The sequence below is a fragment of the Phodopus roborovskii genome, unplaced genomic scaffold (genome assembly GCF_943737965.1).
Source record: "Phodopus roborovskii unplaced genomic scaffold, PHOROB, whole genome shotgun sequence".
Lineage (NCBI taxonomy): Eukaryota > Metazoa > Chordata > Mammalia > Rodentia > Cricetidae > Phodopus > Phodopus roborovskii.
Window position 1 is genome coordinate 5,112,683 of NW_026125554.1, and position 23,829 is coordinate 5,136,511.

Consider the following 23,829-nt stretch of genomic DNA (forward strand, 5'->3'; position numbering starts at 1 on the left):
CCTCCTGCCTCAGTTCCAAAGTCCGGGGTCGACCCCCAGCATCTGTCCCAACCCTCTAGCCAGTTACATCTGCTGCTTCTCAGCTCCGCCCATGCTGGCTGGTGTCAGGGTCAGGGATGTGTCACATCCACCCCGCCCCCACTGTGGACCTGACTTACATTTTACAGTGATCTGAGCCACAGCCTCAATCACACCCAGGCTGGACATGGCCACACACGTATAGTTGGCTGAGTCCTTGACATCTGTGAGTTCTAGAACATTCCGACCCACAGGCATGTCATCCTCAGGCGTCAGGTCCTCGGCCCCCTGCATCCACTTCACGTAGGGCATGGGTGAGCCCACGGCCACACAAGTGATATTCACGTTCCCACCGGGCATGATCTCGTGGCTCATGGGGAGGATGGAGAAGCGGGGGGCCACACGGCGGACTGGGGAGGCAGGCGGCGGTTTTGGCAGTAGAGTGGGGAAAGGGACAGGATGAGGAGGAAAGAGAGAAAAGGGGGGAAAAGGGTAGAAAGCCATTTAAATATAAACAGGGCCATCACAGTCCCCAGTCAATCATTCCCCCAAATGAAAACAGAACAACAACAAAAAATTAAACCAAACAAATCATAAAAACAAATTCCAACACAAAGGAAACTTCAAAGGTAGGAACTTCACAAACAATATAGATCTACCGAGAGTGAGACACGAAGCGTTATCTCATAGCAACAGGGTTTCCTGGACCAGCAGTTGCTGATCGCAGCACGGAAGTACACACAAAAATTTATCGGCAGTTTCTCATCTTTATGGAGAGATGTGGCTCCAGCAGCAGGCCCCTGTGAGGCCTCCCAAGAAGGGGCAACTACCATGGAAGGTTCTATAATTTTCTGATGCCTAGTGCTGGGGTTGGAGACACACAAGGGGGTTGCAGGGATGTGGCTTGCCACCCTCCTGGGAAATGAGGACAGACCCAGAACATAGAAGGTAGGAGCCTGGGAGGTGGGAGGGCCAGGGAACTCCACGGCCTCCTGATCTTATCCCCCAAGGGAAAGATGAGAAAAATTGCTAATGAAATTTTTGTGGTTTTGGGGTGTTAGAAACCCTCCTAAAGCTTGAAGCTTCTGTCGGATTGGACAAGTTTCCATCAAATAGATGCAGCTCTCAAAAGTCACAAACATCATGCACAAGAGATAGATAGAGATAGAGAGACAGATATAGATAGAGAGAGGGAAGGGAATGGGAGAGGTGATGATGAAAGGGGGTGTGGGTCTTAGGATGGTGGGGGACAGCAGAGATGAGGGGAGAGGGAGGGAGCGAGAAAGAGAGACAGAGAGAGCGTGAACAGGAGAGATGGGGACAGGGACAGAGACAGAGGGGAAGGACCCACTTCAGTGCTGCGTGGTACTCTAGCAGATGTGATGCAATGCGACCGGCCACATTGCCACATCAGCCCTGGAAGGACCATAAATAGGATATTTAATAGTAACTCATAATTGAGAATTCTTAACAGTAAGGAGCCGATGAGCTGGAACGTCGGGCACAGGGGCATGTTCGCTGCATTCCTTAGAGGGTGGGTATGGACGCCACCTTCTGCAGGGGCCTCTCAGGCTCAGAAGGCAGCAGGACATTTCCAGGGCTCCGTTTTCGGAAGCTGGGTGGTTCTGAGGTGGGGGAAGGACACTCACGGGGACCCGGGCTTCAATGAGTAGCTTCCTCCCCAGGGGTGAGGCTCAGAGTGACACCCAGCCAGAGCCCAAAGAAGCCAAGGGGTGAGAGCATTGCCTTGGGTGTGTGAAGACTCTCTGACAGGCTGAGTCCCAACCTAGGAGGACATGTGAAGGCTGTCCCCACTCTACTGTCACAAGGTTTGAGGGGTCCAGCCTCAATCAGGGCACATGCCATTAAGTGCTGTTAAAGGGTTAATGTGTTCTACTAAGGGGGGAGAAGCCGGCCTGTGCCATTCCTTCCAGTCTGGCCCTTTAGGTAAGCATGGAGTTGCTTCCTGAATCCAGGTAGAAGCCAAAGGAGACAGGGACAGGAGTACCACTGGGATGGGAGTGAAGGTCTGCAGGCTGGAGCCCTTCGGAAAACGTAGCCCCACAAAAAGTCCAGTCATGGAGGACACGAGATGGAGGGGAGGGACAGGGAAGACACAGGGTCATGCGGGCTAGAGGTGAGGGAGTGGGGCAGGGAGGGGGCACAGTTCCGACAGGGCTGGGTGGAGGGTGAGGAGCAGGGGTAGCAGCATGGGGGGCCAGCCGGCCACCTGCTGCCAGCATCCACAGCGGCTCAGGGTGGGAGATGCTGTGGCTGCGTTGTCATGGAAACGGAATGAGTGGGAATGAGTGTGGAGAGGCTAATTAATCCAGGACAGAAAATGGGCATTTGACGTCCAAACCAAAACCAGGAGGGGGTAGAGGGAGGCAACAAATTTCAAAAAAATAAAAAAGCAAAAACAGTAATCTAAAGACCAAACAAAAGCACCCTGAGAGGAAATACTCAAAGCAAGAGAAACATGGAATGGGTGTGGGGTTGAAAATCGGGGTCTGAACAGAAGAGGACTGTGGCTGCCCCAGGGAGATGCCTAGGCCCCTCCCCGCCAGCAGAACACAGCATCCAGCTTCAACACCCAGCACCCAGAGCCCTTGGCTGGGCAGTGAGGCACCAGAGAGGCGACAGCCCCCAAAGAAGGCTTCCTCAGGGCAGACCAACTCAGACCCAGAACCCCGTCTCTCTAGATGCCCTGAACCTCACTCAGGGCACAGTACTCTAGAACCCCGAGGCAGAGGCCTTCACCCATGGTCTGCCTCCCTGTGTATCAGCAGAGACTACCTGCAGGAACAGGCTATGAGAGGGCAGAGCCTGGGTCCATACCCAGGCCAGGCAGCTGGCTGTTAGCATTGTTGTCCAAACCCCCAGTGTTGCTATCTATCATCCCCAGTGTTGCTATCTATCTGCTACATCAATCAATCAAGCAATAAACCAACCAACAGCTATCTGTTGAGATAGGATCTTGCTCTGTAACCCAAGCTGGCCTCCAACTCATGGTAATGGTCCAGCCTCAGCTTCCTGAGTGCTGGGATGACAAGCTCAGATGCGCCATTTCACAGCTGTCTGTGAGCTGGACACCGGACGGAACTGGAGATCTTGGCTGAACATCTGCCTCTTTTAATCCCACTCAACAAAGCCCAGTTTGCAGAGGAGACAGTGGGTCAGAGAGGTGGCAAAGCTAACAAGATAGAGCACTTGCTGACCTCTTCCTGCCACTCACACAAGAGAAGTAAGGACAGCTGAATGCTCCGTTCTCACTACCTGGGTTCCTTCAAATGTGTGTGTCTTTACTTGGGACCCAGAAAACGTGAAAGCACTGGGTCAAGTGAGCCATGGGCCCTGGCTGAGCAATCTGTGACACTCAAGAGGCTACAGGTGCACAGCTCCTATGCAAACGTGTACCAACCCTCGAGGGGTAGAGCCCAGAGCTCACACAGCTCACTTGTCATCAAAAGGTACCTGACCTTAGTTTATATCTAGGGCACTGCTACGTGGAAGGGGCTTTAGCTTTCAGAATAAAGAAGTCACAGGTGATCTGAATACGTAGTTTCCATCCAGGGCTGACTGTAGCCATTAAATGCTGTATAGGACCACAAGTCATTTTAATGTTCATTGTCCCTGAGGTGACCAGCCACGATCAGCTGAATGGCCAGTGGCTGTCAGTTAAATGGCCAGCCTCTATAGGTTAAATGGCTGACTGCTATAGATTAAATGGCCAGCCACTGCTAGTTAAATGGCTGGTGGCTATCAGTTAAATGGCCAGCCATTATTGGTTAAATGACAGCTCCCATCATTCATTGCACAGACATGTCAATCAGCTGCGAAGGTATCTGGGACATCCACACACTGGCCTCCATGACCCCTTACTGGTTTCTATGTCCTTGAGGAAGTGGGTTGGTTTGCCAGAGTCTGCAATGGAGGTGCTGTAGGCAGGAGGTGGCTCTCATCCCCTCGGTGCACCCTCCCAGCCAGTGGGGGTGATGGCCGATGCTGTGTTCTGCCCAGTTTTGGGCAGTCGCCCACCCGCTTTGTTCCTCCACCCCTTGGCTGCAGGCTTGAGGTGCACATTAGGAAATAAAGTGGGCACAGAGCCCACAGGACGGACAGGCCCCATGGGACCCCCGCCCCAAATTACCGACCTGAAAGGAGGGTCCAGGCGGGTTATAAGGGGCAACACCAGCCTTGGTCCTCGGCACGCTCCAGCGGGCTCTGGTCCCCAGCGCTTCTGGTCACCGAGTAGCCGGGAGGGTCCCAGCAGGGGGAACCCGCGTGGACGAGTGGGGTCGGGAGGGTTGGGTGGCAGGGGTGGGGATGGTAGTGGCAGGTCAGGAGGGGATGGTCGCTTCAAACCCCGATTCACATGGCAAAAAAAAAAACAAAAACAAAAACAAAAACAAAAAACAAAACAAAACAAAAAAACCAAACCAACTGAAAAACCATCAAAGCAACCAGGAGATAGCCCCTCCCCCAGGCAGGAAGAGGCAGAAACCAAAACTCAAAAGTGGGGTTTTGAGGGTGAGGGGTGGTGGGCTGGGACAGGAGGGGTGAGTGGGGAAGAAAACTCAAAACAGTGAAGTGATCTGGTTGAAGCTCTAGGTAGGGGGTCCAACAGTGTCACACGGTTAACATTGAGCAAGCTGCAGGAGGGGGAGGGGGTCTGTGGGGCATTTTGGGGTGAGAGAAAAAAGTGAATGGTTCTCTGGACTCCAAAATGGACACGTGAATGGGATTTGCTGGGGGGGGGGTGCCAAGGACTTATGCAGCCTCCTGGGTGGGGGATGAGTTAAGCTTAGATTACACCTGTCATGGAAGGGGGCAGAGGCCCAGGCTCACAGCCTATCTCATCTCCCACGCCCTCCCCTCAGTTCTCAGTGCCCCGAGAACCCTCCCTGCCTGCCTCCCTGTCAGTCACCAGCTCCCTTGGCCACAAAGCTGCACACGAAGGCCCAGAGGGCCTGGAGCCCTGGCTTGGGCGTCTGAGCAATGGTGCAGCAGGCTGTTGGGTGACCATAGGTCACTTTCCAGTTGTTCAGTGTGTGGGGCACCCTATTTCTCTCTTCACTCCCCTCACACTCTTGCCAATTGACTTCCCCACCCCAACCCGGCACTGTGGCCATGGGAGACTGTGTCTCTCCCAAGGACCAGGTGTAATCTAATGTCCCACCCACAGGGGACACAGATGCAGGGGTGAGGCAGGCAGCAGGCGACGTGTCAGTCAGTGCTCAGTGTTCCTGTGGGGCAGCCCCTGCAACCCCCCCTCCCCCGCCAGACCCCGCTGGAGTCTACCCACCCTGAGACCCCTCCCCCTCAGTACAAGATGGGGTGACAGGGACAGTGTGACATCACCTTCCAGGGATCACATCAGGGGCCTAGGGTGTGGGGCACAGCCAATAGGAATAGGAGCTTGGTCAACAGACCCCACAGAAGCAGCTGGGGCACATGAGGAGTAAGAGGAGTTCCAGGCCCCACATCTCTAGCTCCATTTTGGGAACATGGGAATGGAGGGACCTAGAAGTTAGGTGACAAATTCCAGGACATGGGTGCATTCTCACTTGTGCCAACATGTCTCCCCAAGCTATAGGAGCAGAGCAGGCCAACCTGCGAGGACCAAGGGCCGAGCTAAGCTCTGGAATTGTGCAGGAGCTGGGCCTCCTCGGCCAGCACTGGGTAGCCTGAATGTCCACCACTTTGAGTCCCTCTGCAGCAGGTGGGGGACACATCATTAACCAGGCTAGGTGCATCATGGTTCAATAATGCTATGTTCTGATAGGTGCCAACAGGTGTCATCATTTTTGGTTAAACTGCAAACCTATTAAAGGCTCACAGCTTTAAACTACTGATGAGGAAAATGTGAATAGTCTACAATGATGCCATCTGTCTCCTGGCACTGTCTTCCCTCAGGGAAACTCCAGAGAGGTACAGAATGTGCACTTAAAAACACCCATATATAGGGCTCTGGCCATTTAGTCCCCAGAGGTCAAGGACTGGGCAGCTCCTGGACTCTGTCAGCAGCAGCTGAGCCTGCCAGTTAGGGGAAGATGGATGGTGCCATCTGTCTGACTTAGCAATGGTGGATGCTCCGTGTCCCTCTGCAGGCCTCACAGGCTAGCCCTGCTCTCCTGGTGAGTACTTCTGTGCCAGGGGCCTTGTCTCTCTAGACTCCCTTTTCTGTCTCTTGGGCCTCAGGACTTCCTTAGAGAAAGTCACAAGGAGGAAAATGACATCACTGGGCCCTGGAGGAGCCCAGTGGAGAGGGCTCAAGAAAACACCAACCAGTAAAGACGATATGGTTCCGGGCAAGCGGATTCGCCTCTGCACTGTGGTGCTCTCTGAAGCAGCCCTCACAGGCCACAGTCAGGAAAGTCACTTAAACTGTCACATTTAAACAGAGGGCATGGGAGGCACCGAACCACTTACAGTGGGAGCCCCTTCCTCACCACCTTTCAATGCCCATGAGTACCTGGAATCTTCTCCACCCAGGGCACATGATGCCACTGGCTCTTAGAGCCAGCAAGCAATCAGGAACTTCACGGTTCCCATGAGGACCAGGAACCCTAAGGAGTTGTATGAGCAGACAAGGTCACACATGTGGACATTATCCTAACAGGGCACAGCCCACGCTCCAACCCCAGGTGGCCTCTGGGGGGCCCTGTGGCCCAGGTACAGTGTACCAAGACCTGCTTTGCTGGAGCTCGAGCTGACAGCAGGAGTGACTACATCCCTTCCTGAGGCATCTAGAGACTTTGCCGATAGCGCTTTGGATTTAATAACCCAGAGGGCACAGAGGAGGCTGGGGGAGGGGGTGGCCTGCCTGAGCGGGGTGGGGGTTTGACCCTCAGCCGTACAGGGGAGCAGAGTGGTGGAGAGCAGCCTGGGTACTAAAGGGGTTTTACTATTGTGAATCGGACAGACGGTGAATGTGTGGATCTCAGAAGAATGAGAGAGAGCAAGAGAGAGGTAAGAGCAAAGAGGAAAAAAGGAAAGTTTAGAAAGAGGGGGCAAACAATGGGGAAGGGAGGAATGGGGAAAAAGAGAGAGTCTGGGAGAGGCCACGCCCCAAATGCCCCTGGTTTTCTTGGGAATTCCACAGCCCTGATGCTTCGGGTGATCAGAAAGTGACCACACTGCCACACAACACACCTGTGATCGCACCCAGAGCCTGAGAGAAGGGAGCAGCAGACAACATCGCCTGGGAGGCAGAGGCGCATGCTGCAGACAAGCTCGATGGCCAAGAATTCTCCCAAAGTCTGTCAGTTATACACACCCCCCATGGGCAGTTCTAGATGAGCCCAGCCAACATGCATGAAGCCACTGCAGGCTGTCACTCTGTACTTCTGCCAAGATTCTGGCGCTGTGGCACCCACTCTTTTGTAGGTTGGTGGACACTTTGCGGGAACTGGGGCACTGGCAGCCCTTGGCTGTACTCTTTGGGAGGGCAGGGTGTTAAATATGCTGGGACAGGAGCATGGGAAATGCCCTTGGGGACTCCCTCCTGCCAGCGAACCAGAGTGAATTCTCCAATTAGGAACCAGTTAGCCAGGGTGCCCCCGACTCATGCCCCTTGCCCTGTGGTGCCTGAGTGGTCACTTTTCATCAAAGCATCCCAGCTGTGGGACCCCTTCCGCCCTCTGGGTAACAGCTGGGACAGGAACACTGGCTTTGAACTCACAATGCGTTTGATAACAACCACAACAGCTCAGGCCAAGAAAACCAAAACCAAACAGCACAAAACAAGACAGGACCAAAGACATTGCTTTGGAGGGAGAAGGCGTCTGGTGAAGGGAAGCAGGGTGGGGAGAGGCAATCAATCCCCCCCAAAAACGAAACTTAAAAAAAATTTAAAAAAAAAAAAAAAAAAAAAAAGGAAATCAAGAAATCAAGAAAACAAAACAAACAGGAGACAAACACTCCAACAGAAGGTCAGGAATCCACCAAACTGACAGGAGTGGCATGCAGAGAAAAAAATTTTTTACATTCTCCCAGCATGCATCAGGCCCAAGTTACCATGACGACGAGGAGTGCAAAAAACTTAGCAACAACATTACCAAGGGATGCAGAGGCGACCACAATGCAAGCATCGCGTGTGCCGGCCGCGCCGGCGGCTGACATTACGTTCTGTGTGTCTTTCTGGGTTGTTTGCTTTAGGCTCGGTACCTCTTTCCACTTTACGTCTGTTTTGCTATTCGTTTTCTGTGTGCATGTGTGCGTGTGTCTGTGAAGTGTCTGCATGTGTTTCTTGTGTGTGTGAGCATGTGTCAGCTGTTATTTATTTATTTTTCAGAATGTAAAAATGTGGGTAAAGAAAGTAAAAAAGAAAAAAACCACACCAACCTTCTCGAAGCTCTGAGGGATGTAAAGGGGGTTTGATGCGCACAATGACATGGGGAGAAGAGAAAAAATAGGGGAGATACAGAGAGTAAAAAGAGGACTTCCCACGGCTAAAGCTGCAATCGTTTGCTTTTTTTCTTTAAACCAAAAAAATAAAAAAAATTAAAATCAAAAAAGAAAAAAGAACATAAAGCTCCCTGTCTTGGTCAGTGCCAGAGCTCAGCCGGCAGCGCTGACTCACTCTCCTGACCCTCACCTGCCCTCAGGGGAGGCTTGGCCAGGACACACGGGGCCCTCCTCCCTCCTCACACCCTCACTAAGGGCTCCCCCCTCCTCCCTGCTCCACCCCTGCCATCCCCTCTCTCCTGAACCCTACCAGATTCACAACCCCCCCATCCCCAGTGTCCACGAAGACACACGCAAGTTAGATGAAGGCCGGTCACTGGAGTCCTGCTGCAACTCACCCGGGTGCCGTGATGGCAGAAGGTCAGACTGGCCCCTCCCACCCACACCCTCCCTCCACACGGCCTCCTGCTTTGAGCCAAGATGTAAAACCCACAGCCAGGACCCAAAGGAGTTGACTAGGGGCCAAGGAAAGCAAGGGCTAGAGGGAGAGGGATAGCCTGCTGGCCTCCCTGGGTGGAGAGGGATGAAGGCCAGGGGCGCTGCAGGGAAACTGAGGCTGGGGGAGGAAGGTGAGCAGGTCAACTGATACAAGCAGACGGGAGTACCCGGTGTGCCCCTGGGTCCACAGGAAGCCTCCTGGGGGGTGGAGGCACAGGAGGCGGCCGTCAAGGACCTGAGGCTTCCAGTCATAATTGCATGAGTCTGGGATTTCGAGATCCACATGGGGTCCCAAGGGCCTAGCGGCATGTCTTGCCACCAAGCCACAGGCACAGGTGTGAGCTGTGACCCTGGCCTCCCAAAGCCTGGGCATATTCCTTCTAGATCGAGCACTGGGTTCTGGGGTGCCGGATGGGAGAACAGCTTGGAAACCCCATTCCCCACAGTCTTCGCTAGAGGACACTGGACGGGGAAGGGAAGCAGGGAGCCACGAGGCCACAGGTTCAGAGAAGCAAAGCCAGCAAGGACACAGGAGGCACACACACCACACAAGCCAACTTGGGGGTGGGGATGTGGCATGGGGCAGTGGCCCTCAGGCTCCCCAGCCCTGTAGGCCCGAGATTGGCCCCCTAACCCTCACCCACCCACCTTGCCACCAGCATGACCCCAGAGGTCCACAGTGTGGTGACTGTCATCCAGTGACCCCCATGGATGGGGTTAGGGCCTTCCTGCTCGGGTCAGCACAGGACAGGGGAGCCGGGAGGCCTGAGCCCAGGGATGGGATGGGACAGGGTGGGACAATGGGTCCCTGCCTCTGCCTGGCGGAGTTCCCTACCTCGCACGTAGAGGTTGGCGGGTGAAGAGTAGCGCACACCAGCGCTGTTGGTGGCCACACACTCGTACTTGCCCTGGTCTGTCTCCTCGCTGCTCTCAATCTGCAGGGCACCTGCAGGGACAGGAGATGGGACCTTGGCCATGATGGCCAGCACTGGGATGGGGCCAGGCCTGATGAACACCCCCATTGCCACATCTGTATTGCCCACCGATGAAGGGGCTCCATGGGGCACAGCATTGTAGAGTGCCACTCCTGGGGCATGGGGAGGAGGCAGAGGCCACCCCCACCTCTTTCAGACCAACAGGCCCATGTCAGACTTGCAGGTGCCAATAGTGATCCCAGTCCCCACAGCCACACCCCAGCCCCGGGGGCAACTGCCAGTCATCGGAAAGGGTCAGCCCTTCCTTAGGGTAGAGGTTGACAGTTGCTGGGTGAAGTACACAGGGGCCACACAAACAGTGGCATGGGTCAGATCTCAAGTCTGAAGCCCAGGACAGAGCACAGGAACCTTAATAAGCCCCTACACCTTGGTCTCAGGATGCAGACTCTTCACTCCAGGTCATGGGGCCCAGGGTGGCCCACATTTGAGGTCACAGCCCTCTGTGTCGGGCTGGTGGTGCATGCCTAAGGCAGAAGATAACATACTCCTCAGGCCAGCCTGGGCTACAGGAGACCTTGCCCCAAATTCAAAAAAAAAAAAATTAAAGCACAAAGGTTCCGAAGAGGGAACTGTCTGCACCCACAAGGCCCTGAAGGAGGCTACACTTCCCCCAAGGACATTTCAAACTAGCTAAAGCCAGGTATCTCCTTCACAGCAAAGCCAGGGACACTTGAAATCGCAGCCTCGGTTAAAAACAACTCAGCACTCACAGATTTAAAAAGTGAGGTAGAGGCAGCCATGCCTGCCACCAAAGGCCTGCCTCACCATGCTTTACAGCAGAGCAAAGAAGAGAGCCTGGTTCAGTATGTCAGACTACAGGTCTGCATCTTAGCTCCTATTGATCCTGATGCAACAACAGCCATGTGCAGAAACCCTGGGCTCCCAAACCCTGCTGGTTCAGACTTCCTGTTCACATTCTCTGGGTTTATTGATGCTGTACCCCAGTAATGACAGGGCCTAGAGACCCTCATATTCTCTCTCTTGAATGGTGGTGGAGGATAGCCACCATAGAATACTTCTAAAGACTTCAAGGCCTTTTTAGTAAAAAGACCAGAGAGGGTAGGAAACCTGTTTGAGATAGCACAGCATAGCACATCAGCACTGGGTCTGTCTTCATGTGCCCTGGAGAAGTGGGGTATCAGACACTTCTTTGGAGAATGCCTTCCTCTGAACCCTCCAGGCTGAATACCCCTAACTCTTAGAAGGCCCTTTTACAGCTCATGGTAGATGGCCGAGAGTACAAGGTCTCTGCAGGGGCAGGGGTAGGTGGGCAAGAGAGGCACTGTCTGTCCCTGAAGCTGGACGCCCACAAGGTACAAACAGACAGACACAAAGACCAGAGAGATGTGAGGGGAGCCACATGGCGGATGGGGAGCTAGTGAGAGCTGAGGGCCGGCTGGTGAGGGGCGGACCTCTTACCTCGGATGGGGGTGCTTTCTGTAAGGGAAACAGAGAGACACAGGTGAATGTCACAGGAGAGGGGGCCAAGGGGCCAGGAGCCACACCTGTCCCTTTGCCAGGCAGTGGAGCTGCAGCCAGCCTCATGAGGGCTCCAGGCTGGGACTGGGGGCCTTTAGGGTGGGCACTTCCTGAAGGCAGCCTCCCTGGGTCTGGGTGGGGACCCAGGGAGACTGTGCCTCCTCCATTTGGTTATTTTGGGGTTCTAGCAAGGGGTTGCTTTGAAATCCAAATGGGGAGGGGTGGGTAGCAGCAGGGTCTTGTTAGTGACCAGGGAGGGACAGGAGTTAGCGCTGGAGGGCTGGGCACTGGTGAGGCGGGGTTGGGTATCACCAAGGCTGAGAGGGAGATGTGGGAAGGGAGCCGAGGGTGGAGGGAAACCCGTGGCCTCCTTCAACTCTGACGGAAAAGAGGAAAAAGCTGTCTGTGGATTGGCCACGCCCAAGGAAGAGAAGGTTCCAGGCTGGGGGCACCCATGCAGCCTCTAATGTTGTTTGTTTGTGAGGGCCAAAGCCAGCCACAGCCATAAGAGCTAGCCCAGGCCTGCTGCATAGTCGGGTAAACTGAGGTCAAAGGCAGGCAGGGCCACTCTCAGGCAGCCTCTTGGCGGAAGGCAGTGGGCTTGGACACCATGTCTCACACCTTCTGAACTATGGCCATGCATCCTGACCTGCCCCTCCCCGCCACTGGCCTGCGTGCTTGCTTCCCCCCTTCCTCCCTCCCACAGGTGTATGCAGCCCTGGCTGGCCTGGAGCTCACTATGTAGTCCAAGCTGGCATCTGGCTCATTGCAATCCTCTTGTCTCTGTCTCCTAAGTGCTGGGGTTAAAGGTACAACCATCGTGCCCCATAGAGACATCACAGGCCCTTGAGGCTGCCCCACCCACTGTCAGAAGGAGCCAATGGGAACTTGTCAACTGTGTGGTGGGAGTCAGGAGTGGCCATAATGGAACTCTATCTTGGCTTGGATTACAGCGGCAGGAGAAGGCATCAGGGCATTGCTCACACTGCCACGCTTCTAAGGGAAAAGGAACCCCATTTCCTTTTCCATCTTTATTTTGATGGTGCTGGGTTTAAAGCTGGGGGCTTCCATGAGTGCTGTATCAGTCACTATAACTTTAGTAAGGATTAACCCGGCAGCTCGTTTCAGAATGAGTGCTCCAGTTAGACACAGCATCTTTGGCATTAAATCCCATCTCTACCCACTGGAGCACTGGAGGAAGCTCAGAGTGAGGGCTCATGAGGTGTGAGGTCCCTCAGCCTGGGGTCAGGGGCATTTTTCCTCTTTTCCTTGTGGGTGGGGTCTGTCTTCAGCCCGCCATGGGGGCAGGAGAGGGCATTAGTATACATGCCACACGCAGTGGGTCAGTTACTATCACGGTGGCTGTTAGTGTGGGGGCAGGACCGTTAGTGGTTGGTGTGGCAAAGAAGTCAGGACTTACCAAAGCTTTCTGAGCGTTACACAGAGGAAGGAGAAGAGAGAAGAAGGTTAAAGGGCGGCCACTAGGCATCCAGTTGCTCATGGGCACCAGGGAGGAGGGGGACTACAGGGTGCAGGGCAGGTCCCAGGGGGGTATGTTTACACAATGTTTAGTTGTCAACTCTGGACCATGGCCATGTGATGGCCAGGAGGTGCCTCAGAGCGCTAGGGCTCCCCTATGATGTAAGCGGACTGCGTGGCTGCCATTGGGCAGCCGTCTCAGGGAACTTAGGGGTGGGAGAGCACGGAATGGATGACCCAAGGACAAGGGTTGGCCTTGCCAGGGGGAGGCTGGGGGAGGAGAGGAGGTAGAGTGAGAATGAGAAGAGGTTGGCACGGGGTGCCCGGAGAATCAAAAGAGACAGGGAGACGCAGGTGACACTCAGGGAGGGGCCTCGCCAGCAGGCACATCTGTGGCAGGGAGCCCAGTCCTTGCACTTTGCCTACAGGGCTCACCACTCACACAGACAGACAAGTGACAGGAAACACAGTGCCCCAGACACACAGGCTCATCAATGGGCCAAATGGGGTCTCCCTGAGACACCACTGTGAACCACCCGCCTCACGAGTCCAGAGGCCTGGCTCCATCCTGGGCCTCTCCAGACTGGCTGGAACCATTACAGACACTCATCAACACTGCTTCAGTACCAAGGACACTCCCAGGAGCCTCTGTGGTCCCCATCACCCCACCCACTGGTGACCCTCCATCTTGCCTGGCACTGCAAACCCTTGGTCACACCCAGCTCCCCTAGGTTCCCTACACCTGAGCCCCACTGACTGCTCTATCACTGTGTGTGTCTCTGTCTGTCTGTGTGTCTGTCTCCCTCTCTCCCTCTTCTCTACTACCTTCTATGGCTCCCATTACCTTGACTGACCACATCCTATTAATACCCTCATCAACCTGCCTACCTGCCTGCATGCCAGTGCTCTGTAATTACCCATCAGCTGTAGTTGTCCTCACCCTAGTGCAGTTGATGCACACTATCAAGTCCCAGAGCCCAGTTCCCCTGAGGGCCTCTGTGGCGTCCTGTGGTTTGGGTGCTAGGCCTAATCTCTGCTCCACGTGCACCGTGTTCCATTCTCAGGTCACCGCCATCCCCCACCACTGTAGACCAGTCTACTCCCCACCAGGCCCAAGGCATGGGCTCTTTGCTAACCTCGATGGCACCCGCATCCCATGGACCACCTGTGCCCACCTGATCGAAGCTGCTTGATGCGCCCATTGCTGGCACTGGGGTCCACAGGCAGGAAGTCCTTGAACCAGGTAATCTCGGGGTCAGGGTTCCCACTGGCGGCACAGAGCATGGTGGCTGTGCGCGTGCGCTCCACAACTTTCAGCTGGGGGCCCATGTCAATGTTGGGAAAGCCAGGGGGCAGCTGGTCCTCTGAGGGTGTGAAGACAGGGAGAAATTGGGACAGGAATATGGTTATCACATGAAATGCCCTTAGGATGAGCCCTGGGTGTCTATAATCCCAGACTGCCACCCTCTATGGCTCATGCCCCTGACTTCCATGGCTGCTGTGGGCAGAGCTGGAGTACTACAGGCCTGACTAATGGTCCAGCACAGAGAGCTCTCCATCTACCTGCTACAGTTTCCCATCACCTTAGTAACCTGGGCTAACACTGCTCATGGGAGGGCCCCATGCTGGTCTCTACAGCCAAAGATTGGGACACTGGGTGTCAAAGGATGGTGACACCAACACAGGCCCCTCAGCAGGAGCAGCCATCACCCTTTCCCAGGCCTGGGTCATCTATTTCTGCAGTGGTCCCCTTGCCTCATCCAAACATCCTCTAGAACAAACGAGTGTGTTCTAGATCCTTCTAGAATTTCTCAAACTCAAATGTCTCCTTCAGAATGTCAAACCCAGGTTGCTGAAGCATGACCGTGTCACTGCAGAATCCCACTGCCCAGGACAGAGAGGCATGAGGAGCAGGACCCTGAGACCAGCCTGGGCCACCATGAGAGCAGGGGGTGGGGACAACATGAAGCCACCACAGCCCCAGGGGCATCTGCTGCTCTCCGAGGCTGCCAGGTGGAAATGGGTCATTGCAAGCGGCCCTACTGCACACGGACGAGCAGGACCCCAGCATGGGGGTCGCCAGACATGTCTGTAACTGGTTGTATAAAAAAGACCAATAACCCTGGGACCAAGAGCTTGGGGCACTGTCTACTATGTTAACAGTATGACAAGCATGGCCTCTCACACAGACAGTCCTGTCATCTGTGGCATGTCCCCCCAGCCATGACACCAAAATTGGTGTGTGCAACTGGAACCATCTGGCTTGTGGCTGACGGCGTTTGGAGAGAAAAGCCTGGAGACTCAGGAGCTCTCAAGGTGCTGTGGGTGAAGGTGAATATAATGGTCATGTACTTGGGATACAATGTCAGATGGGATGGTGGGCACCCCAAAGGTGGCTGAGGATAGAAGTAGACAAAAAGCCACTGTCCTGGTAGAGAACTCAACCCAAGATGTAGCAGGTTCCAGACATCCCAGAAGGGTCCCTGCTTATATGTGTGCTGCAGCAGCCAGCTGGGGTGCAGAACTGGGAAGGGGCCCCGTTTCCCAGTGTTCCCACATGCCACACTTGTGCCCGGCTCCTCAGTGTTCACACACCCTGGGTTATAATCAGATAGAGAGGAAGGAGGCATGCACAATGGCATCAGCTCTGGCAGCCCACAGGGGCAGAAAGAATAGCTTGAGCTTGCTAGGGCTGGGAGAAGAGGAGGGGTGTGTGTCCTGGGGCCTCATTGAGGGGAGCAGGCAATGGTCAAAGAACAAAGGGAGGTGGCTGGGGTGTCTGAAGCTCAAGGGGGTGCGAGAATCTTTCCAGACTCCCAGTGATCAGTGTGTGATAGATGTGGTGAGTCCCAGCTCTGGGAGTGTTGACAATAAGGCTGGCACAGGGCAGCAGGAGGCTGGCTGCCGAGTCTGTGCTGGGAAAGGTCAAGGCAAAAAATATCCCAGAGAGAGAAGGGGGAGGAGGGGCTCCGGAGTGTGTGGACTCTGCCTGGCCCCGCCCCTGCCCGCAGAGCTCTGGTAGTCACAGAGCACACTGTGGGGCCCCTTGTTAGAAAAGACAGAATTCGCAGACTGCACAGTGCCCTGGGGTGGCTCAGAGCTCCCACCAATGTGACTGGTTCTGTGTCCCAGCTTTAGCAGAGAGCTCCTAAGGACCTGCGATGCCCAGGGAAGATGCTCATGGCTACAAATGCAATGTCCCCAAGGGACAGACACCCCAGTTCTAACAGGTTCATTAACCCTGCCCAGGTCACAAAGCTCCAATGCAGCTGCCTCGGGATCTGAACTCAGTCGTTTGGTGCCAGTGTTAAAGGAATATCTTAGTGTCCCTTAGACTGAGCCGGGACATGGGTGTCTATCCTGCCTTTGAGGACCCACCCTTTGCTAAGTTCTTCTGTGGAGGCAGGCCTACTGGTGGCTCCAGGCAGATGTGAGGCCAACCATGGCTATCTGCTCCTGAGTGGCAGGGTACTTGTGACCCAAGCTTACTGGGACAGAGGGTCACAGGAGACACAGGGACAGAGGTACAGAGACCCGACAGCACTGCCTGAGCGCCTCGATCAGGCTGAGCCTGAAGCCCATCAACTGTAGACATTTAAACCACACAAACCACAGGGCAGTGTTGGGGGGCGGAGAAACCCAAGTTCTTAAAGAACAAAGCAACAGCAACGAGGAGGGTTCCAGGTTTGGGAACAGAGTCTGCAGTCTTCCCTTCTCTGTGCACCTGAGTTGAGGGTGGGGGACATGGTACCTCGGAGGACGGTCAGCTTCGCATGAACTGTGATTTCCCCCACCGAGTTCTGGGCCACACATTCGTACACGTTCTCATCCCGGGGCGTCCGCAGTGGCTGGATCCTCAGCACCGCCCCAGAGCTCTCATCAAAGTCAATGGTCTGTGGGGAGGGGGTGATAACATAGGGGGAGTGGGGGAGCAGGGCACAGGACAGGGACACACAATGGGAGACACACACACACGGGGAATGAGATAGGTGAGCAGTGAGGCAGGGCCAGGGCAGGTTTTACCCCAGCAGCACTGTGCTGCTGGGGAGGGGGCAGTAGCCACCCCAGATTCATGGTGTCCGTTAGCCATGGGAGTCACATGTGTGCTCATGGGGAAACAGGAGTGTGCACACAAGATGCCACCCAGGGTCGGTCACAGTGAGAGAAGAGGAGCCAAGAGATGCACACCTAACCACACTGCCAAGTGCCTGGATGGAGCTGAGCCTGAAACCCACAGACTCTACAATAGTTACAGGGCATGGACACATGTGTGTCTATAGTCACGTGTGTATTCGGCTGTGTGCAATTTCCTCCCAGGTGGGGGTGTGAGTTTAGACTCAGAATAGGCAGGGCCTTGCCTGAGGACACACAGCACTGAGTGGTAGACCGGGGAACCCTGTGGCGTCAGGAAGTGGGGTCCACCCTGAGGTTCAGCCACTGGCTGTGGATGGGTGTGGCGGGCAGAGGACACCCCACCCTGGCCCCAGCTCACCTCAAAGCGCTGTGAATTCACTTTCTTGCCCTTCTTGTTCCAGGTCACCCGTGGCTTGGGATCGCCCGTGGCCTGGCACACAAAGGAGGCTACGCCTCCGGACACACCGATCTGGTCCTTGGGCTCTTTGATAAACCTGGGTGGCTCTAAGGGTTCAGCAAGAAGAGGGGCGGTCTGAGGCCTAGAGGCCAACAGAGGGCTGTCGGGAGGTGGACGTGCCTCCCACATGCTCACACTTGTACATATTAACCTTTGGAGACTGGGGTCCCCACACTGCGCCCCTAGAGACACCTCAGTGATGACCTTTTATACCCAGACTCACCCCCAAAAGAAACAAAATGTGCCCTCATTTTTTAATGAGACTTGTGGGGAAACTAAGGCACTGGGCGGGGACCAAAGGTGACTACAAGATGAGAGTTGAGGGCTAGCCAGAGGGCCCAGCAGGTACAGGCACTTGCCACTAAGCCCTCAGACTCCAGTTCACGACCCCATGCACACACAGTAAGTAATATGTAAGTGAATATCTAAATAGAAATGTAGATGACCAAAGTGAGTATTTGAACCTAGAGTCCTGCAGAGTGGTGTGAGCCAGGGTGCAGCCCTGGGGAAGGGCTTGGCCTCCCATCCAGAGCCTCAAGCAAACCCATGGCACATTCCCTGCCTTTGAGGAAGCTGGGAGCCCAGCTTTAATGTTAGCCTAGAGAGCTGAGGCAGGAAGACTTCGCCATGCTTCTCTTTCATTGGCTGTTTGGTAGCAGCCTGGTGTTGCCTCAGGACTGGACAGCTGAACTGCACTTTCCTCCCCAGAAGTCCCCAAAGCAAAGCTGGGGACACAACCTAATCACCCGTCCAAAAGAGAACTGGGGAAGGTGTGTGTGTGTGTGTGTGTGTGTGTGTGAGAGAGAGAGAGAGAGAGAGAGAGAGAGAGAGAGAGAGAGAGAGGAGAAGTAAGGGAGTCCCCTGGTCTCTCAGGTCCCCATAGACCCCAGCTACTTCCACTCATGGGTCACACTGAGCTATCAACAGGAGTGGCTCCCATGGGGGTAGACCAGCCTCCCACCCATAAGAGGCCCTGAACTCAAAGCTCCCAATGTCCAGGCTGCTGAATGTGTTCCCCTGTTACAGATTTGGGGGGTACTAATGGGTTTCCACAAGGTTGCCCCAGAGAACTCAGAAATGACAACCCAGGTCTCCATTTCCCCTTGGCTCATATCAGGTCCTGACCCTGAGGTGACTACTCCTGGGGCCCCTCTTATGCTGCCTATGGAATGATCTGTGTGGGAGAGCTGGGTTGGGTTGTCCCCCCTCAGAGGCAGACACACCTTCCAGGTCCTCCAATCCAGCCAGCCCTGTGGAGCTGTCTCCTCCCACCCACCCCTTCCAGTGAGCTCAAGTCTCCATGGCATCTCTTTTCCCTTTGTGACCCCTAAGAACATGAGTCCCTGCCCCTCTGAGGGGACGTCTATCGGTCTGTCTGGCTGTGAGCCCTGAGCCAACCCTGCAGAGGCTGCTCCATGCAGTAGACAGGATCTTGCGGGCTCCTGTCATCTCTGCTTGGCACACACACCCTTCCTTGTTTGTCAAAAAGGAAAAGTACCTTGGGCCTTCGAGGGCAATCCACAGTTCTAAGGGACTGAGTCCCTTTAGCACCCAGCCTGGACAAGCTCACCATGATTCTCATACGCACTTGTGCCGAGGCCCAGAAGGGAGGGACTCACAACCTTCCAAGCCTGCTGCTCATGCTAGGCAGAGTTATGGTCTAACCTGGCCCCACAGGGCTCCATGTCTGGGACAGCGACTCCTACATAAAGATGGTCACACTCCCTGATGTCTACAAAGGAGGTCGGATCTCACAGAGACTCCGGCTCTGTAGCCTGGCCTCTGCTTTTCCATTTCAGCCTATGTAAAAATCAGGCCTAGGGCTGGGACATCTAGGACCATCTGCCCTGGATCCCCCATGCCAGTCCCCTACTTCCACCCTGGCAGCCTGGACCCAGAGCCATTTCTTTATCAGAAATTGACCATCTGAACCCATGGGACACTGCAGTACTGGCCAGGGTATCTAGGACCATCTTGGCTCCAAGTGAAGGGCTTCCAGCAGGACAGCACAGCCGTGGAGACCAGACCTGGCTTCTGTCACACTCTGGCTACAGAACAAGCACCCAAGCCTAGGTCACCTCCTGGACCAGCCATTAGGGTCTCCAGTGCCCATCCTCTACAACAGCATCACCAGCTCCACCTCCTCCCTACTTCCTAGCCCTTACCCTCCAAAGTCCCTTGGGTAAGGAGTCTCCTACATGATAATGATCTCAGTGTCAAGCCCAAACTGAGGCTCTGTATACATCTCAAAAGTAAGGAAAATGAGACCCTGACTTTGTCTGAAGTATACCAGTCTCCCTTAAAAGACTTACTTTGTGTGTTTGCATGCGGCACCCTTGGGTGCCAGGAGGGGACGTCAGATCCCCTAGAATGGAAGTCACAGATGTTTGTGAGTCTCCAGGTAGTGGGGGGGGGGGGATGAACCAAGAGTCCTCTGGAAGAGCAGTTGGTGCTCTAACCACTGAGCCATCTCTCCCACCTATCTTTTGATTTCTTAGACAGGGTCTCACTAATCAGCCAGGGCTGACCTCAAACTCAGTAATCTACCTGCCTCTGCCTCCTGAGTGCTGGGATTAAAGGTGTGCACCACCAATGCCCGGCTCCATCAACATGTTTTATTTCCAGACTTTTTCATGGTCAGTTAACTCCACCAGGAATGTCAGCAGACTTTTACACACCTACAAAATCCTGGCCCCCAAGCCTCCTCTCCTAAAAGCCTGTCTCAGGTCCTCCTGGTCAGACCTGACTTGACACTCAGGAGTCAATCACCATTACTGTGCCACCAGCATCACCTCTGCTGGATACAGCCTTCCACACATCTATGCACCAAGCCTCTTCCTCAAGCATGGAAGTTCTGTTTGGTTCACACCAGGAAACCTCAGGCTGGGAAGCTACATGCACACACACCCTGGAATAGGCACATGGCCAGGTCCACCCCACTCCAGCTTGTCTCTTACCTTCGGCTGCGCATCCTCTGGCCAGCAGTATGAGGAAGAGCCCCACGGGACCTACCATAGACACCACACTGGGATTCCAGGTGGGCGCCATGCTTGGCAGTGGCCTCTGGCCTCTGCCCTGGAGGGGGACAGTGCCCCCGTCCCTCACAGAGAGGCCTCAAGCCAAGGTGTCCAGAGGGGCAGCGTCTGTGGAAACAACAGAGCAGTAGTGAGTGGAGAGTGGGAATCCAGGGTTCCCTGCAGGTGATCTGGGAGAGGGAGCCACACCTAGGAACTCACATGTGGGGTCTGGATGGGATCACTGCCCTGTCCTGGCTGGGCACAGCAGTTCCTAGAGAAAGCATCTCCTGGAACCAACCCAAGCTGTTCCCCAACTTGATATGTAGCCAATGACCTTAAACTTCTGACCCTTCCACCTCTGGCTCCCCAGTTTCTCTGTGCTGGAGTAGAAGCCAGGGCTCTGTGCGTACCTTCACCCACACACTGAGCCCCACCCAATGAACTTGCCAAGCTTGAACCTTGACCTCTGGCCTCTAGAGGCCAGGGTGGGCTAAGTCTCTAACCCCCAGCTGAAGCCTATTACCCTACCCTGACCTAACACTGGCCACAGCTCCCAGGGTCCCAGGATAGCTAGTGCTGCCTCTCCCCAACTGGGTGAGTCTCAGCTCATCAAGCCAGCCCACTGTCCAGCCAGGAAACGACAGATAGGGTTCCATGGCATTTACCCAGTATCCCACATGGGCTCCACTCTCCAGCCCACCCACAAAGACCCAAGTTCGTGGGGGCAGCATCCCTCAGGAACACCTTGACACCAGGGTCCTGAAACTCACACTCAAGCTAAGGCAGTGGGATGGAAATACCAAGGAGGGGCCAGATAGTGTGACCACCACACCCCAGGAGGGCCCAGGCTGTGGCCTTGGGCAGGAGAGAGGCACATAATGACGGGGTGACCCTATGATCCTGTCTCCCAAAATACTCAGTTGTGGTTGCCTCACCCAGCCCCAGGGGAAGGCAGAGCCTGCAGTGGCCCACTGATGGCCTAGTGTGAGCCAGCAGGGCACAGATGGGGGCCAGCAAGAGGGGGTAAATACACACATAGTCAGATCACAGTCACACAGACATACACATGGCCAGTCAGACAGTAGACAGACCTAGGCACACAATCAGGCTGCAAGCAGATCCAGGGAACACAGTCACATGGCGAGTGGCCCTGGGCATAGTCAGGCCATGGCCACACCGAGAGACATCAGATCCTGACATTCACACAGTCAGGCTGCCAAGATGAGGGTGCCCCCACTTATGTCAGACACACAGTGAGGGTCAATAAACCTTCCCAAGGTGCTGAGCGTCCCCCACCAGGCCCCTTCTCAACCAACAACCCTGTAGAGCTATGCCCTTTCCTCCACAGAGGTAGCAGTCCACCCACAGGACCACACACATTAAGACTGAACACAACACCCTGGACCCAATCTCCTGACAGTCAGAGGAACAGGCAAAGTGTGGGATCAGCCTCTTGCCTGGGACCTTCCCTGCAGCCCTGGACGATCAGGAAGGAGAGCCATGCCAGCCTGGGCAGGCTGCTGGTGTTAGCCCCACATAAGGCACCTGTGTGTGGCTACAGCAAGGACCAGAGCAGTCAAGCCTAGGCCACTCAGACAAACCCTAGGAGAGGCTCTGGGGAAAACCGAGGAACCAAGCGAACCCACAGTCTGGGAGGCTGGGGTGAGGCATGTACAGTGGATGTCCCCAAGGTGGCACCACTCTGGCCTCTCAGGGCCCCAGCTTGGTACCACATAGGAATGGAGTGGGATCTAACGGACACTGGCTGAAGGGAGGAGAGGGCATCCCCACATCCACTTGAGGCCTGATGGAATGTGGGGTAGAGGCAGAAAATAGCAACTGAGGGAAGTTCACACACCATCCCATGCAGAAAAAATTCCAAGGAGGGTGGAGACACCGTGTCACCCCAAATTGGCCTACCCTGTCTCAGAGCCTTTGAACACACAACACGATCCATCATTATCAGCTGGGGAAACTGAGGCCCTGGACACTGTTCTCAAAAGCTGGCTAGAGGCAGGTCACACCTGCTTTACAGAAGGGGAAAAACTGAGGCCCAGGGAGGCATTAGGGCTCCCCAGAGCTGCCTCAGTTGGGGTGTGAACTTGGGAAGAGTCAGGACTGAGCCTTGCCGGCCAGCCACTTCTGAGGACTTCCACACTGCACCCTAGGGAACAAGCAGGCACCAGGCCACAGGTCACGAGGGCCTGGAGTCGGCTTTGTGTGCCCACGCGGCCCAGGAGCATAAAGGGGTGATTATAATCCAGGCTGGGTAACATAGGCTCTGGATCACCCGAACAAGGGTTGTCTCCCGGAGCCCAGACATGCCTCCCCCCAGACTTGGGGGCACAGAAAGCTGGTGTCCTGACTGTGCCAGGACTCTCATGCTCCATCCCTAGGTGAGGCTGGAAGGGTGCTCAGAGGCTCCAGGGTGTGGGGCACACCCCCATCAATGGGGTGTCAGCTAAGAGGGATGTGCAGTGAAACCTGCTTGGCCAGTAGGCAAAGTCCCCACAGGGCACCACTTCAGCAGCCAAGAAGTCCCTCAGGCCAGAACCTGCTTTAATTACTTACTATGGATCTATGGAGGACTGGATTTGAAGGCCAGGAGTGGGTGGGAGACGCCTGAGTGCCAAGCCCCATTCTAGAGAACAGCCAATCATGCCTACTAGTCAAGGAAACTGAGGCTCAGAGAGGGGGTTGCTGTCTCCAAAGGGCTGGGCTGGAGTACCAAACGTTCCCTGGCCACCACCAGCCCCTGTGCTGAGCAATGTCCTCCAGGCTGCTGGCTCGGCCTGCAGGGACCTTCCGCCATCCTGCAGTCTCTCCCTACTACCCATAATACAGAGTGTTGGGCCCCTACCAGATGCCCCTTTCTCACAAATGGCCCCAACACCTCTTTCAAGCCCCAAGACAACCTCCCTCTATCATGGCTAGGTCTCAATTCTTCTCTAGGATCCTCTGTGCCTCTCTCTCCTCTACATCCACCATGATCCATCCCTTGCCTGAGTCGTCCTGCTGTTGCATGCTGTTCCTCGCAAGCTGCACACCCTTCCCCATTCCACATCAAACCCCAGCTCCGCATCTCTCCGGGTTGCCAACCTGGACACCCCAGGTGTAATTCCAAATACACTTTCCAAGCCCTGCCCCCACTCCCCCTGCAAAACTAAAACAAAAGTCTCAGCCCACATCGACGCCTACTCCATACCTGAACCTTGCCGGATGCTTTAGCTACCACACATCCCTCTGTTTTAGAAGGGGAAACCGAGTCTGCAGAGCTCTGCAGACAGGATACAGAGTGAGATGCACGCCTGCTGGGGACCTGGAGACAGGAGGGGCCAGGCAT

General features: G+C 55.0%; 1 protein-coding gene across 1 annotated transcript in view; it reads right to left on the reverse strand.

Moving 5' to 3' along the window:
- Ptprs (protein tyrosine phosphatase receptor type S) overlaps window positions 1-23,829 on the reverse strand; it is a 61,257-nt gene that overhangs the window by 22,827 nt on the left and 14,601 nt on the right. Inside the window, exons 2-8 of the mRNA XM_051177603.1 lie at window positions 20,427-20,612; window positions 17,371-17,516; window positions 16,630-16,771; window positions 14,054-14,242; window positions 9,761-9,871; window positions 8,365-8,376; window positions 159-428 (exon numbers count right to left, since the gene is read on the reverse strand). Of these exons, the coding sequence (XP_051033560.1) occupies window positions 159-428; window positions 8,365-8,376; window positions 9,761-9,871; window positions 14,054-14,242; window positions 16,630-16,771; window positions 17,371-17,516; window positions 20,427-20,517 (961 nt within the window). The 5' untranslated portion in view covers window positions 20,518-20,612. The remainder of the gene's footprint in view (window positions 1-158; window positions 429-8,364; window positions 8,377-9,760; window positions 9,872-14,053; window positions 14,243-16,629; window positions 16,772-17,370; window positions 17,517-20,426; window positions 20,613-23,829) is intronic.